Here is a 15,272-nt window from a genome sequence, read left to right on the forward strand (position 1 = left end):
TAGAAATATTTTGATTATCATATGATTTTTATTATTATACTATATATAGCATTTCATACTATACTACATTAGATGGCCTAGACAAATTAATGCCTATGTACCAAGAGGAAGGAGAAATTTGGAAAGACCACGAAAACACTCATATGAGATCCACTAGGGCAGCGTTGTCAGACACAGCCTAAACGAAGCGGAATGCTCCACTGTAACTCGTTGCATGCTCCGGTGCTTCCACAGACATAAGCAAGTTCACGCTCCGACTGGATGTCTCTAGCACCACAACCGGTTTCGGAGCTTACAACTCTGACACTACTGCACTAGGGTCTAAAACGTGAAGGACATGATGATGACAATGATAATGACATAGCATTTCAGTAGTGATTAAAGAATAATCAAACCAAAATGAGTTGCACATTATTTTCTGTACTTATATGTATTTACAATTAGTGTAGCCTAAATAATTTTAATAAATTCTTCTCTTGATTCATTTGGGCAACTTTTTAGAAAAAAGTTGCCCAAATGAATTTTTTAGAACGTAACAGAAGTCAACACTTTTGTCCTCTTTTGAAGTTCTGGTACGATTTTCTCATTGATTTATGCGCAGTTCACAAATGTCTTATTGTGAAGCAAGATGGTGCCTGACCGCAAGGCTAAACAGCAAGAGCAGCATTGCTGGGCTGTGCATCATTTTAACATTTACACATGATTTACAATCGTCCTTATTACTTAATGTAGAAAACAACAGGTTTAACTACTGTACCTTATCTTATGTTAACAACTCCCTATGATCTAAACGTTCCATACATCAAGCAAGCATAAACATCCCTAAAAATTGATTTAGGCACCTAAATATTTAGATACAGCTGCTATTTATTTACTTACATTGTTATTTTCTGCCATTTCTGTAACATGTATACTTTTTGCACTTGGCTGATTAAAAACCAAACCTCAGATACAAATGGATTAAGACTTTTATTTACATATACCATATTTACAATATATCATACATCAGCAGGGTTGTCTTTTGTTAAAAGAGATATAGCCCAGATGTGCTCGTAATTGATAGGAGCAAAATATATATAAAAAAAGAGAAGATTTTATAACATGAACAGAACCACTGACAAATTGTCACTAAACAAGCTTACAAGGCATGTGCTATGATTAGCGAAGATTGTTTATCTTTAATTTGTTATTAAATTTAGTTTGCAGAAAAGAATATTACATTTTAATTGAAGCTATGCGTTACATTTGATTCAACATCTGTTGGAAAAGTTCTGTTGAGTCTATCTCAACCAGTGGTGTACTCAGAATTTTGTCAAGGGGAAGTCATTAAAATTGATTACAATTAAATTATTGGTATTTCAAATTTTGTGTATTATTATTATTATTATTATTATTATTATTATTATTATTATCATCATCATCATCATCATCAGCTGAGTTTTCACAGGGGGATGTGAAACTAGTTGTGGGAAGAACATTTGCAAAAACATTGTCACGCTACGGCTGCGAAGAAACATTTGCCAATTTGAAATTTTCACTAATCTCGTGAGAATCACTATGTGCCTTATTGCTAAAAAATTGTAAAATTGAGCTTTGCGGTTGCTTAGACATATCAAGAACTCAGAATGATAATGTGAAAAAATATTTAAAATATGAACTGTAAAATGTATAAAATGTTAATGAACGGGTGAATACCACTCTTAAAATGAGTTTAAAATCGACAATGCACAATATTTAACATCTGCATTGCAGAACTGTCAAAACAACCTTTTCAATATGTTTCACAACAAGTTAAAATTTATATTGTGTAAGCTTCATTTTATTGCAAGGTCGGTACTAGGTGTGGTAGGTCTCTCTATAATAAAGATACCATTGTTATATTTGAATGTGCCACAGCACCAAGCACAGAGATTATAGTGAAGGAGGACTATGCCTTATGTCGATGTAGTTTTTGTTACTCTGACAGTGAAAAATTCGAGAAGGGAAAATGATTATGGACAAAAAAAAAATACTCAAATCTATTTCAAAAAGTTCAAGGGTGGGTTCAAACCCAGTACCCCCCTCCCCTTTGCATACACCCCTGATCCTAACAATGTAACAGACTTTTTAAATCGGTTATTTAATGATGATGATAATAATGATGCTGCATCAATGACAGAAATTTAACGAGATGAGACCGAGGATTACCCATGAATTACGTCATTTGCCTTACAATTGGGGAAAAAGCCTTGAAAAAAATACAAGCGGGATTTGAATCCATCTATGCCTGAACACAGCTTCGAATCAGAAGACTAGCTCCTCACTCTCAAGTTACATCAGTTACAACCAGTTAAATTTCCTTTTATGTAAACGAATGGATGAGTTGGATGACAAGTGAAGAATGAGACAAACTCCCATTGCTCATATGGACACAGTCTGCTACTTCCAGAACTGAACTTTGATTTAGACGAGAAATGGATGGTAAATTTTGCATGGAGCCATCTCATTCAGTAACAGAGTATTTTTATGTGCTGTTAATGTATGATAGAGGCCTCCTAGTTTTACTTCCTTTCTGAAGGAAGCCCTCAAACTGGGTCTGAACCTTGGATCTAATGGCAAGCATTGTAAACACAAGATCACTGAGTACGACTTTTGTATACACAGTGTCTATAAAGAAAGTCTCACTTACAGTGCATTGCTTAGTATGTAGCATGTACATAATATAGCAGCATGCAACAGGTGTCATGTATAAGAACACGCCATCCAGTTTTGTTTTGTTTTCACTGAAGCTACTCACTTGACCACAAACGATGCTGTACGCAATAATGACATCTTCTAGGCTAAGAAAACTTCTTGCATCTGTAATTCTATAGAAATCGTTGTGCTATGCACGTGCTACGTGATTTTCTAATTGAATTAGGAGGCAACCACCAGGGGCCTATTACATAAAAGATACTAGTGACAAGTGACAATTTACCAATACATGGATGACTAACGACAAGTCTTAGTAATTTCTGTTACATAAAATAATTTTACTAATTTGTCATGACTAGCATATTTTACAAATGAAAGGCAGCCATATTGACAAATTCTGTTTTGGAATATTGCGAAATAAAAAGTAGTGTTATAATAATAAAATCAGATTTAAATATTATTTAATTTTGCATTTATTTAATTAAGGAAGAAAGACAATCGTAGTCTGTGATGCAAACAAAATATTCAACATTTATGTGTTCCATAAAAACGTCGCGTAACTATATTTGCGTTATGTTTCTCAATAAAGTGAGAGAAGAAAACGATATACTACCGTATTTAGACAGTTTTCTTCCAATTTGACAAAGGAAGTGAAATCAAAATAAATGGAAACAACTCCATACATGCGCTCAATCAATTTGTCTGGTACCGGTACTACTGGTACCAATTGAAAATATACATGAGCGACAATTTTGCCGAACTTAGGAAGAAAGCTGTGATATGTATTTGCATATTATTTTTCAAATGAATATTATTACTAATTTTTAAATTATTTTATTATACAAGGTTTGATTACTATTGAAATAGCCTTCTCTTGGTTAGGGGCCTATAGGTAAAATCGTGTTGCAGGACCTAAATAAGGCTTTGCAGTAGCAAGCAATATCTCAAATTTAATTTCTGATATGCAAAATCTTTCTTTAATCTGTAACTCTTGAAAATCAGTATTTATTTTTGGCCTAACTATTTTCCTCTGCCTATATATGAATTATTCTTCACTCTCACAGCTTGAAGATGAAGTCATATTACGTTAACAATGTTATTTCTTCACTTTCAAGAAAGTTTGCCAAGCACAAAGACTGGTAGAAAACGTGCTCGCGATTCTAAGTATTCTACAAATGACACATTTTTATGCAACAATTCGCTGGCAAAAGAAATTAAACTGTTAGTAATTACTAGTGCTTGTCACTTGTCGTGACAAATTTACTAATACAGATTTATGCAACGGAAATGACTGGTTTTTAACTTCTTGACTAATTTGTCGCTAGTAAAATAGAAATTTTAGCTTTATGCAACAGGCCCCTGGAAGTCAATTACAAAATGGCATAATCAATTTTTCACTTAAGGTTACCTGTGTCCACAGAAAAAGACTGGACATCCAGTATTTTTCAATGTATTTGTTCAACGTATCCTATCTCTACATGTCGATAACTGGTTGCTAACGCAACTGATGAGGATTCTGACGATTACTTGTACCAGCAGAATGGAGCACAGTTCGTTGTCACCGTCAAGTTTGTGCCTACTTCAGTCTCGTGCTTTCGGGATGGTAGATGGGACAAATGAGAAATGAACATAATGCCTTCCTCACAAGACATCCGTGATCTCTGATTTAGGTCCATGTGATTTTTCCTTGTGGGGTTAATGAAGGACTGTGTCTTTGTGCTGCTCTTCCATGTAATATAAGCGAACTGTTTAGGAGGACTGAAGAAATCGCATCTATGTTAGCACCTGATATGTTATTCAAAGTTTGGCAGGAGTTCAAATACAGAATGGATGTTTATCACGTCACACAGGGCACTCACATTAAGTCAGTATAAGTGTCAACAAAATGTGGATGCTTTCTGCATCATATGAGTAATGAAACATAACCTAATGTACCATGGCATTGGATAGTACATTTCTCAAAGTGGGACTTTCTTTATAGACATTCTGTATTGTTTTGGAATAATAATAATAAAAAAAACAGTGAATTTAAAAGGAAAAACTAATCTATGAGATCATATTTTCCTTTTATTAACTCTTTGGGTTTACATAGAGAATGATACAATATTAGTGGATAAATTTCTGTGTCAGAGTCGAGTTGAAAGGAAATTCTTCTTTTAATTCATGGACATGGATGAATGCTCTTCATCAAAAGACAACCATGACAGTACAGCATATTAAACTTTTGTATAATATCTTCATATATTTGTATTTAAGTACTAATGTTCATCTCTTGTGAGTCCTGGACAGGATTTTTGTAGATCCTTTTCATCATCATACTGCACACCACACCAGATACAGTAGCAATATTCTTTCCTCAGGTACAGCGTTAATATCTCTAATTTCTCAGAAGACTGAAAAGAAAATACAAATCAAAGTTTAAGATACTAAGTATGTCACAAGTATTATTCGACTTTCTGAAATAGTGTTAAAAAATTAAAACATTAAATAACTTAAATTATCTGATGTCTGCATTAATCTTTGACAAAATTATATGAATAAAACTTCAAAAATTATCTTCATGTTCATTGTGAGAACTTACTGTCTTAACCTACTGCACAAAATACAGACTTCGAAACCTTCCTTTATATTTTTCAAGGGACTATGAAAAAAATGGTGTAAATTATGGGAAATAGTTTATGCATGTCAGGAACACTTAAGAATACAAAGTTCAATACATAGAATGATTTGTAATCAATTGGAACAGAGCTATATTAAATATTCCATTTAGAAAAGGTAAATAATAATCATCATGCACATTATTTTAATCATTTCAAAATATACAAGGCCTATGCACACATTTTAAAACACGCAACACGATATTAGTTCTTTTTAAGAAGTCTGATATTTTTTACTGTTTATAGGCCTATCTCTTATATCTTTTCTAGTTCATACAGTTTATCAAAAATTGAATCATCTCCTTCTGTAGTGAAAGATATCTCCTCACAGTCTCTAATGCTAAAATTAAATCTGCTCTTGTGGGAACAGCAACAATGTCATCATCATTATCACTATCACCATGAAACAGTAAAAGGCTGATTATGTATGCAATGAAAATTATTTCAGTGATGAACACACAAAAAAGTACAACCTAGAAATAAAGTGCGAGCTAGGTTACAAAATTGCATGAAAATTCCTTGAATTAGAAGACAGCACAATAGTAGCTTTTATAAACCAAAATTAACTGATGCAATTTCTGACTAAGTGGTTTAAACTTCTTGGCAGTAGTGACATCTATGAACCTGCTCATAATGTCGGGGAAAATAATAGCAAGTTACAGGCCTGTCATGACAGTAAAGAAGCATAGCTAGAAATGTTTGAAAACACTGACCCCAAAGCAGAATATTTGACTGATGCTTGCATATGTTTATACTTTCTTTTGAATTATTGTGCACTGTTACTTTCCGGAAGATTGTTTGAACAAACAATCCTTCTATAAATCAATAAATTTGACATTTTCAAGACCTGTATATGACAAAATCACATCCTCACAATAATAGCATCATTTGTTACAAAATGTTGAGACCAGAAAAGAGCAAAGCACTTACATTCATTACAAAAGGAAATGATGATAAACCAATTAGATTAGCAAGAAATGGTTAGTAAGACTCTCCTGGGTTTTCAGCGAAATATTTAATTTATTTACTTATGGATTTAAATTTGGGCAAAGTAATTGATTTAGACTGTTGCAGAGGAAGATGATGCCAGGTGATTTGGAAAAAGCTAGCTATGAGAATTTAATGAACCAATTAACAAAATAGGAAAAATGTAATATTAACGTCTTCCTTTCTGGCTTAAACTGATAGGGACGAATTTCATTTGAAGCTCTGGTAATTCACTACCACCTGTCAACAGAATCTGCTGATCAAGAGACTGCTGCTGGATAGACTTATATTATATTGTAGGATCCAATCACGTCATGCTACAACACTTACTTTAGTTGTACCTAGATCTACTGCATGCAGAAGTCAGATCATTTCTTTCCCATTACATTTATCAATTATGAATGAAAAATGCATTTTTGTGTTTAAATTCACTTTAATTTAATAAATAAACAGCTTACCTCAAATTCTATTTCTTCTTCTTCTTCTTCTTCTTCTTCTTCTTCTTCTTCTTCCTCTTCCTCCTCTTCTTCATCTTCTTCTTTTCCTTCAGTATGACAATTTTTTTGTCTAATTTCGTTTTCTGGGTCTTCTGGTTCATCTTCATCTATCTCATCTCCTCCTTTAGTTTTGTTTGCAGGCCAAAACCATGGTTTTACTGGTTCATTACATCCCTATAATACAAAACATTTACTTCTTACTTTTTGGTATGTGTGTCCCATTAATATTAACTAACAATATTAGATCCATAGAGAAATGTGTAAGGTCTGATGCACACAAGCAGGTGCACTCACCATGACACTGAGTGTGCAGTTGTCGCACGAGCCAGCAATACAAAGGATTAATAGAAGGAATGCAGATGAGCAAGAGTAATCGCTGTGACACTCTGCGTGCCCGCAGCTGGGGAAATTTTACTGGTGGATACTGCTGGCTCATTGCGACATATTATGGTTTCTGCGTAACAGCAGAACGTTGTCTGGAATCAGTAAGTGCAGTGAGCATGCATTACCCACTTGTGACAATGGACGGTGAGCTAGATGTAGAACTCTTCACTGAAGAAATTAAGAAATATCCCTAAATTTGAGACACGATCTGTGAGCAACACCATGACAAGAATAAAAAGCAAGCAGTTTTGATCAATGTGTGTGAAGTTATCCTTATTATCTATCAACATTCCAACAGTTCCCATCAACATTGCAAACAGATCCCATTACCAACAGTAATGCCTCCAGCTTATTATTCCTAGTAACAGTAGGCCCATAAGTTCGTAATAATAATGTATCATAACACTTGGTTGCACTCCGATCCTTCCATATATTAAGCAGTCATTCCAGTCTGGAGAGAACAATGTGAGCAGCGAGGCTTAAGGCAAGCGCCTCTAAAGGCATGGCTAGAACCTTGACTCGTAAGATTTAGAGGGGACCAGTGAGGGGGGCATTGATTTGCTACATCTCCATATGAAATGAGGTTAGCCTTCTATCACAATATTTCGTATTATTTTTGAGAATACTTATTGCAGTGGTATCGTATTTGAGGATACTCACTGCAGTGGTATCATTTTTGAGGATACTCACTGCAGTGGTATCATGTTTGAGGATACTTACTGCAGTGGTATCATGTTTGAAGATACTTACTGCAGTGGTATCATTTTTGAGGATACTCACTGCAGTGATATCATGTTTGAGGATACTTACTGCAGTGGTATCATTTTTGAGGATACTTACTGCAGTTGTATCATTTTTGAGGATTCTTACTGCAGTGGTATCATTTTTGAGGATACTCACTGCAGTGGTATCATGTTTGAGGATACTCACTGCAGTGGTATCATGTCTGAAGATACTGCAGTGGTATCATTTTTGAGGATACTCACTGCAGTGATATCATGTTTGAGATACTTACTGCAGTGGTATCATTTTTGAGGATACTTACTGCAGTGGTATCATTTTTGAGGATACTTACTGCAGTGATATCATGTTTGAGGATACTCACTGCAGTGGTATCATGTTTGAGGATACTTACTGCAGTGGTGTCATGTTTGAGGATACTTACTGCAGTGGTATCATGTTTGAGGATACTCACTGCAGTGATATCATGTTTGAGGATACTCACTGCAGTGGTATCATGTTTGAGGATACTTACTGCAGTGGTGTCATGTTTGAGGATACTTACTGCAGTGGTATCATTTTTGAGGATACTCACTGCAGTGGTATCATGTTTGAGGATACTTACTGCAGTGGTGTCATGTTTGAGAATACTTACTGCAGTGGTATCATTTTTGAGGATATTCACTGCAGTGGTATCATGTTTGAGGATACTTACTGCAGTGGTGTCATGTTTGAGGATACTTACTGCAGTGGTGTCATGTTTGAGGATACTTACTGCAGTGGTGTCATGTTTGAGGATACTTACTGCAGTGGTTTCATTTTTGAGGATATTCACTGCAGTGGTATCACTTTTGTGGATACTCACTGCAGTGGTATCATGTTTGAGATACTTACTGCAGTGGTGTCATGTTTGAGGATACTTACTGCAATGGAATCATTTTTGAGGATACTCACTGCAGTGGTATCATTTTTGAGGATACTTACTGCAGTGGTGTCATGTTTGAGGATACTTACTGCAGTGGTATCATTTTTGATAATACTTACTGCAGTGGTATCATGTTGTTGTTTTCTAATGCCAGGCGTTTGACAATAAAGTCATTTGACCTCTTGCACTCCAATATTTTTCAAAGATATTATCATGACCAGCCAATGAAGCAGATTTTGAGGTGTTCCGAATCCATTTCTTGGTTTGAGTTGCACAATGGGCAGTTAGGGGTCTGATATATTCCAATTCTATGCAGGTGTTTGGCCAAACAATCATGGCCTGTTACCAATCTAAATGCAGCTACAGACGATTTTCGTGGTAAATCGGAAATTAACTGTGGATTTTGATGCAGTGGTATCATGTTTGAGGATACTTATTGCAGTGGTATCATTTTTGAGGATACTCACTGCAGTGGTATCATGTTTGAGGATACTTACTGCAGTGGTGTCATGTTTGAGGATACTTACTGCAGTGGTATCATTTTTGATGATACTTAATGCAGTGGTGTCATGTTTGAGGATACTTACTGCAGTGGCATCATGTTTGAGGATACTTACTGCAGTGGTATCATTTTTGAGGATATTCACTGCAGTGGTACCTACATTTTGAGGATACTTACTACAGTGGCAATATGTTTGAGGATACTTATTGCAGTGTTATCATTTTTGAGGATACTCACTGCAGTGGTATAATTTTGAGGATACTTACTGCAGTGGCATCATGTTTGAGGATACTTACTGCAATGGTATCATTTTTGAGGATATTCACTGCAGTGGTACCTACATTTTGAGGATACTTACTACAGTGGCAATATGTTTGAGGATACTTACTGCAGTGGTATCATTTTTTAGGATATTCACTGCAGTGGTGTCATTTTTGAGGATACTCACTGCAGTGGTATCATTTTTCTGGATACTTACTGCAGTGGTATCATTTTTCTGAATACTTACTGCAGTGGTGTCTAGCTGTTCACATATTCTTTGACTCTTCCTCAGATCACCTTCAGTGTGCCTCTCTGCAGCCTTCTTTGCTAAACGAGCTCTGTAATCTTCAGTACTTGTAGCCTTCTCTCTTTGATGGGCCAATCTATTTCGTATTGCTTGTTTATGAGCTGCAATTTCTTTAAGTGCTGCCTCTCTTCCAAGTCCACCACGATCTGACTTGACTGCAATGGGAATGGGTTCGACACGTCCTGTACCTAAAATGATACAGTAACAAATTTCATTAGTTAAAAATGATTATGAATGTGATCTAGTATCACACACAGTAAATTTGTTATTTTACGATGCTTCATCAACCGCTGTGGTTATCTAGCATCTGAATGATATGCTGGTGAAAGGAGTCCAGGGTCCAGCACAGAAAGATCCCAGCATTTGCTCTTAATGAGTTGAGAGAAAACCCCATAAAAAAACCTCAATCAAGTTAACTTGTCCCAACCAGGATTTGAACCCAGGCCCGCTCATTTAATGGTCAGGCATGCTAACTGTTACTCCACAGTTTTAGGGCCACAGTAAAATCTGTCTCACTATTCACACCTATCAAACAGCCAATCACATTGCAAGGCAATTCTTTCTAGCACATGAATATAATATAACTAGATATAACTAGCCTATATTGGGAAATCATATACGGTTTGAGTTTTCAGTCTGAAACTTATCTAGCAATAGCAATAAATGTTTACATTTTATTGATTTAGTTCAACAACTAGATAAGTTTCAGACTGAAAACTCAAACTATATATGATTAATCAATATAACTTATCGGAACATTAACATGAATTGTAAAAAAACTATATTGGAGAGCAAGAAGGAAAGTGATGTAACTACAAAGATCTGGGTCATTGGAAATCGTCAATATCCCTATCTAAGTTGTGCGTATTTATCATCCTTCTAAGACCTTCCAACACTGATCAATAACTGGCTTTTCAGAAGTATGTTTATGCCTGTAACTTAACAAAATTCAAGTAAAAGTGCTGCTGCTAGTGGCATATGTACCATAAATTACAACATTGGACAAAACATTGATTGATGTAAAGAAAGATTATTTTTTGTCGATAATGTGTAGCACTGTCGTTTGCTGGAATGCTTTCCCAAATGTTATTTTTCAGTTCTTCCAGAGTAAGATATGGATTATTTTTAAAATATGCGTTATCTTATACAATTCCCCAGAGTTAAATTCACTGGGGGTTGTATTGAGAAAACTGAAGCACTTGTTGACACATTTCTAGGTGCCAATGACTTAGGTTAGATTTGTGTAGTTTACATTGTAAGGAAGAAGAGCTAGAGACCTTTTCTTGGAAACTATCAACATATATAAGTTACAATGAATTTGTGTGAGGGAAATCCTCGCCTGCAAATAATGCAAGATAAACTGAAATAAGCTAAAAGAACAGTAGAAACCTCAACGTATTCTAACAGAATATAGACAAGTAGGTCTATTCCAAACCAATTTTTGCAGAAAGCATTTCGAGTGGTGCAGTCAAGTCTGTCAGGCACATCATCATTATCATTACATTTGTACTCAATTGTTATTTTTTTGCTGTTCAGATTAACCAGCTTTTACATTACTGGTACTTAATTTAGTAATAATGCTCAATTCTTAATTTAATATACACCTTGTAGTGGTTGTCCTTCAAATTCGATAATGCTATAACCAGACTATTATCTAGACATTAAATTTAAGCTCTTTAAATTATTACTACTATTCTTTATTACTTACATTGCCATCCAGATTGATCTGCATGTAGCCTACACTAATAGTTTTTGTATTCCGTTCAATATAATATTTCTAGCCTACCATACTATTTTTTAAATTCATTACTTAGTCGAGTTCAAGTTCATTTAATCTTAATTCTCACACTTTCACTCTCTTTCGTACTATGTATCTTCTATCCTTACTCTACACAAATGATTATTCATGAGGTTATAGCTATTTTTTTAATGTTCTGGATTGCTTATTATTATTAGTTGAGTATACAGATCATTGCATATATTGCAATGCAGGATAGAAAGTATTTCGGTTTACCGGTATGCTTTTTCTATTTCATATTTGGTGTACATACTTTAATTTCCCTGTGGTGTCCACAATCGAGAATAAGGTTCTTAGGAAAATATTTAGAGCTAAAAGGGATGAAGTTACAGGAGAATGGACAAAGTTACACAATGCAGAACTGCATGCATTGCATTCTTCACCTGACATAATTAGGAACATTAAATCTAGATGTTTGAGATGGGCAGGGCATGTAGCACGTATGAGTGAATCCAGAAATGCATATAGAGTGTTGGTTGGGAAGCCAGAGGGAAAAGACCTTTGGGGAGGGCGAGACGTAGATGGGAGAATAATATTAAAATGGATTTGAGAGAGGTGGGATATGATGATAGAGACTGGATTAATCTTGCACAGGATAGGAACCTATGGCGTATAGTATCCCCTGAGTGTTGGTCTTTGTCTCATTAGTATGGTAATTGTTGTACCCATTCCTGTTGTTTTCGTGTTTAAATTTAGTATGAAGTTCATTACTAAGGCTTTTGAATTTTAGGCTTTAGAAACATTATAGAAAATTAATACAGATAGATTAATCTTCGATATCTCCTCACACCAAGGGCATGGTACAATGATAGTTCGTTTAACATGATTTTTAATTGCAATTTGTTTGATCATTAAATCATGAAACGCAAATCAGACGTCAGTCCCGTGTGGTGTGGGGAGATATCGAAGATTGGCCCAATACAATGCTCACCTGATTTACCAATCGCCATTCCAGGTTTATATCCCATCTTTTGCAGAAGTGAAAATCCTCGGTTATTGTCACATATAGCTTCATTAAGACCTTCTTCCCTTCTTTCCGCTTCCACTAATTTAAGTGGTTTATTTCTCTGTTTGTTTTCTTCATCTGTGAATGTCTTCTTTTTATGAATATCATGTGTTCTCTTCTGGGTACGATTATGAATTAATCCTGGGCGAATATCTTCCTTCACACTGTAACATAGATTTGGTTAGTTCTCCGTTATAAATGCAGTAGAGAATTCCAATTTTTCAGTGCCCAATTTCGCTGTCATTTTCATACACATTAATTTAAACAAAATTTCAGTGTTTATATAAATATTAAATAGAACTTTCTCATACGACTGATACTGTTATGACTAATAAAAAGCTACTGTCTGTTGAGAAATTAAATTAACAACATTTATGTATTTTTTTTAATAAGTAATTAACATCTTGTGATCTGGTCTTTAATGTTAGGTGTCAAAAAGAAGAATCTGCTTTTTACTTTTATCTGCAAATCTAGTTAAAGTGTTTCATAATCATTATTTCTATAACGGTGAAGAAATTGCAAATACTTTACCATTGGGCCAAAAAGTTATCGGACATATAGTCGAATTCATCATCAGATGGCATTTCTGTAAACTTTCTGGACACTTTATGAGGTTATGTTCCTTCAGATCAAGAGGCCTTCAAATAACAAGCCCTCTTGCTTCAGATACCTATACTAAAGTTTATCATTGTATATCTGATTGACGGATTCAACTCAACTTGATATTTTATTTACATCAACGAGTTAGAACGAGAATATAGAGCAATCATTGCGCCGCCATGTTTGAAGTAAATTGAACGACCGTCCGCCAAGAGCTTAAGCGCCCAAAACAGAGTGGGCATGGCGATAAGTATGCGTTGGAATCGTGAAGCTGTGAAAATTTCGTTTGCATAAATCAGTTAAACTGAAGTGGAAAAACCTAAAGAACTTATGTACGCTAAATTTAAAACACTTGAGCTATTCCTAGAGGGAAAGCTTAAAAGAATAACCTAAGCAAAATTGTCATGTACGTATGACAAGAAGTCCTAGCAAATATACTGAAGAAAATGTTAATATTCCTAGGTTTTTTAAATGCGACCTGCAACATTGCCTATAAAATGAACGAGTATGATTCGGATGATTTTATTAAATTGTTTTCCCAGCCTCTACACGTTGCAAAACTATGCATTATACCATAAGATATAGAATGAAAGTAGGTCCTAACTATAGTAAACAATCTTTACCTCCAAGCTTGTAAAGGCTGATTCACAATTAACCGGGAATGGAATCGACAACGAGAACGAGAAGGGAAATACATTTATTTTAACATTATTTTCGTTCACGATCTCGTTGTCGTTTCCATTCCCGGTTTATTGTGAACCAGCCTTAACTTGGGTAAAACATGACCAAACACGCTTTCAGTTTTTTTTGTTACAGTAGTGCATAATTATCGAAATGTGAACGGGAGGCCAACAGCCGGCTGGTCTGTCTGGGCCTTCAAGGGCTGTGGTACCACAGATTATTATTATTATTATTATTATTATTATTACCGGTATTATTATTATTATTATTAGTAGTAGTAGTAGTAGTAGGCCTAGTAGTAGTACACCACCTCATTCTAGTGCCGAGGTCATGGAAAGCATGGGCTCTACTTCCATGCCTCCTGAGTGCCTTCATGGCATGTGACGGGGATACCTTTACCTTTTTATTGTTAGTAGTAGTAGTTGTAGTGTATAATTAAGCACCCACGTGCAATAATGGGGTAAGTAGTTACGAAGTACATTCATACTTACCCCATTATTGCATGGTGGTGCTCAATTATGTTCTTTCTTGTCCTTCCAGTCAACATACTAACAACAATACGGCCTAACCGAGAGTTCTGCGGAATTTTGGATGCGAGTGTCGAAATACAATTTAAATAATTTATTGTCATTAGTTTTTCACTGGGTTTGAAACGGAATTGTAGCATACTGGTTTTATCCGTATTTAGTTTAAGTCTATTACTAGTGAACCATTTATTTGGTTTATCGTTTGTCTTCGAAATAGGCCTACTTTTTATAAGCTACTACAGTACATCGACTTCTTCTATAAGCAGTAAGGAAGGACACAAGAAGTGTCGTGAACACAAAAAGCTATACTCGGAGGGACATAATTTGTCTCATTTCATATTTATTACCCAGTGTTTCACTAGTTCCTTTTTTTTCTTTTTAAGAGAATCTGCAAGAAAAGAAAAATACTGTAGTATACACGGTGTGTATGCCGGTCTTTGTTACACATTTACGCATGAAAAAAATGCTGATAATTAACAAAATTATGGAATTAACTTCATAAAATTTACCTGAAATATGATATATCAGTTGTCTTTTTCCTTTTGATATTGCAGTTATATGCAGCACACACAACAGGCATGGTTTTTTTGTTTGTTTTTTTCGCAGCTCTACCTCCGTATACACAACATTGTAAGCAGACGAATTTTTACAACGGTAGGCGCTTAGTTCATATCTGCACCGCAAAGAGCGCTGTACAGGACAACTTGGCTCTTGGCCACTCTATATTCTCTTTCTAACTCGTTGTTA

At 35.2% G+C, this 15,272-nt stretch overlaps 1 protein-coding gene across 1 annotated transcript; it reads right to left on the reverse strand.

Moving 5' to 3' along the window:
• Nucleotides 1-950: 950 nt before the first annotated feature.
• Nucleotides 951-13,485, reverse strand: LOC138698226 (G patch domain-containing protein 11). Its single transcript, XM_069824028.1, has 5 exons — nucleotides 13,249-13,485; nucleotides 12,643-12,881; nucleotides 9,854-10,101; nucleotides 6,776-6,988; nucleotides 951-5,066 (listed from the first exon to the last, which is right to left on the reverse strand). The coding sequence occupies exons 1-5, from the start codon at nucleotides 13,299-13,301 to the stop codon at nucleotides 4,932-4,934; spliced, it is 888 nt and encodes a 295-aa protein (XP_069680129.1). The 5' UTR covers nucleotides 13,302-13,485; the 3' UTR covers nucleotides 951-4,931.
• Between the last annotated feature and the right edge of the window lie 1,787 nt (nucleotides 13,486-15,272).

The sequence above is a fragment of the Periplaneta americana genome, chromosome 4, assembly GCF_040183065.1.
Source record: "Periplaneta americana isolate PAMFEO1 chromosome 4, P.americana_PAMFEO1_priV1, whole genome shotgun sequence".
NCBI lineage: Eukaryota > Metazoa > Arthropoda > Insecta > Blattodea > Blattidae > Periplaneta > Periplaneta americana.

Excerpts from the sequence above, each read along its gene's own strand:
- LOC138698226 (XM_069824028.1), bottom strand. The coding sequence starts at position 13,301 with ATGCCATCTGATGATGAATTCGACTATATGTCCGATAACTTTTTGGCC. Across the intron at positions 6,989-9,853 it reads AACAGCTAGACACCACTGCA|GGATGTAATGAACCAGTAAA; the intron begins GTAAGTATTCAG and ends TTTGTATTATAG. Across the intron at positions 5,067-6,775 it reads AAGAAGAAATAGAATTTGAG|TCTTCTGAGAAATTAGAGAT; the intron begins GTAAGCTGTTTA and ends TTTTCTTTTCAG.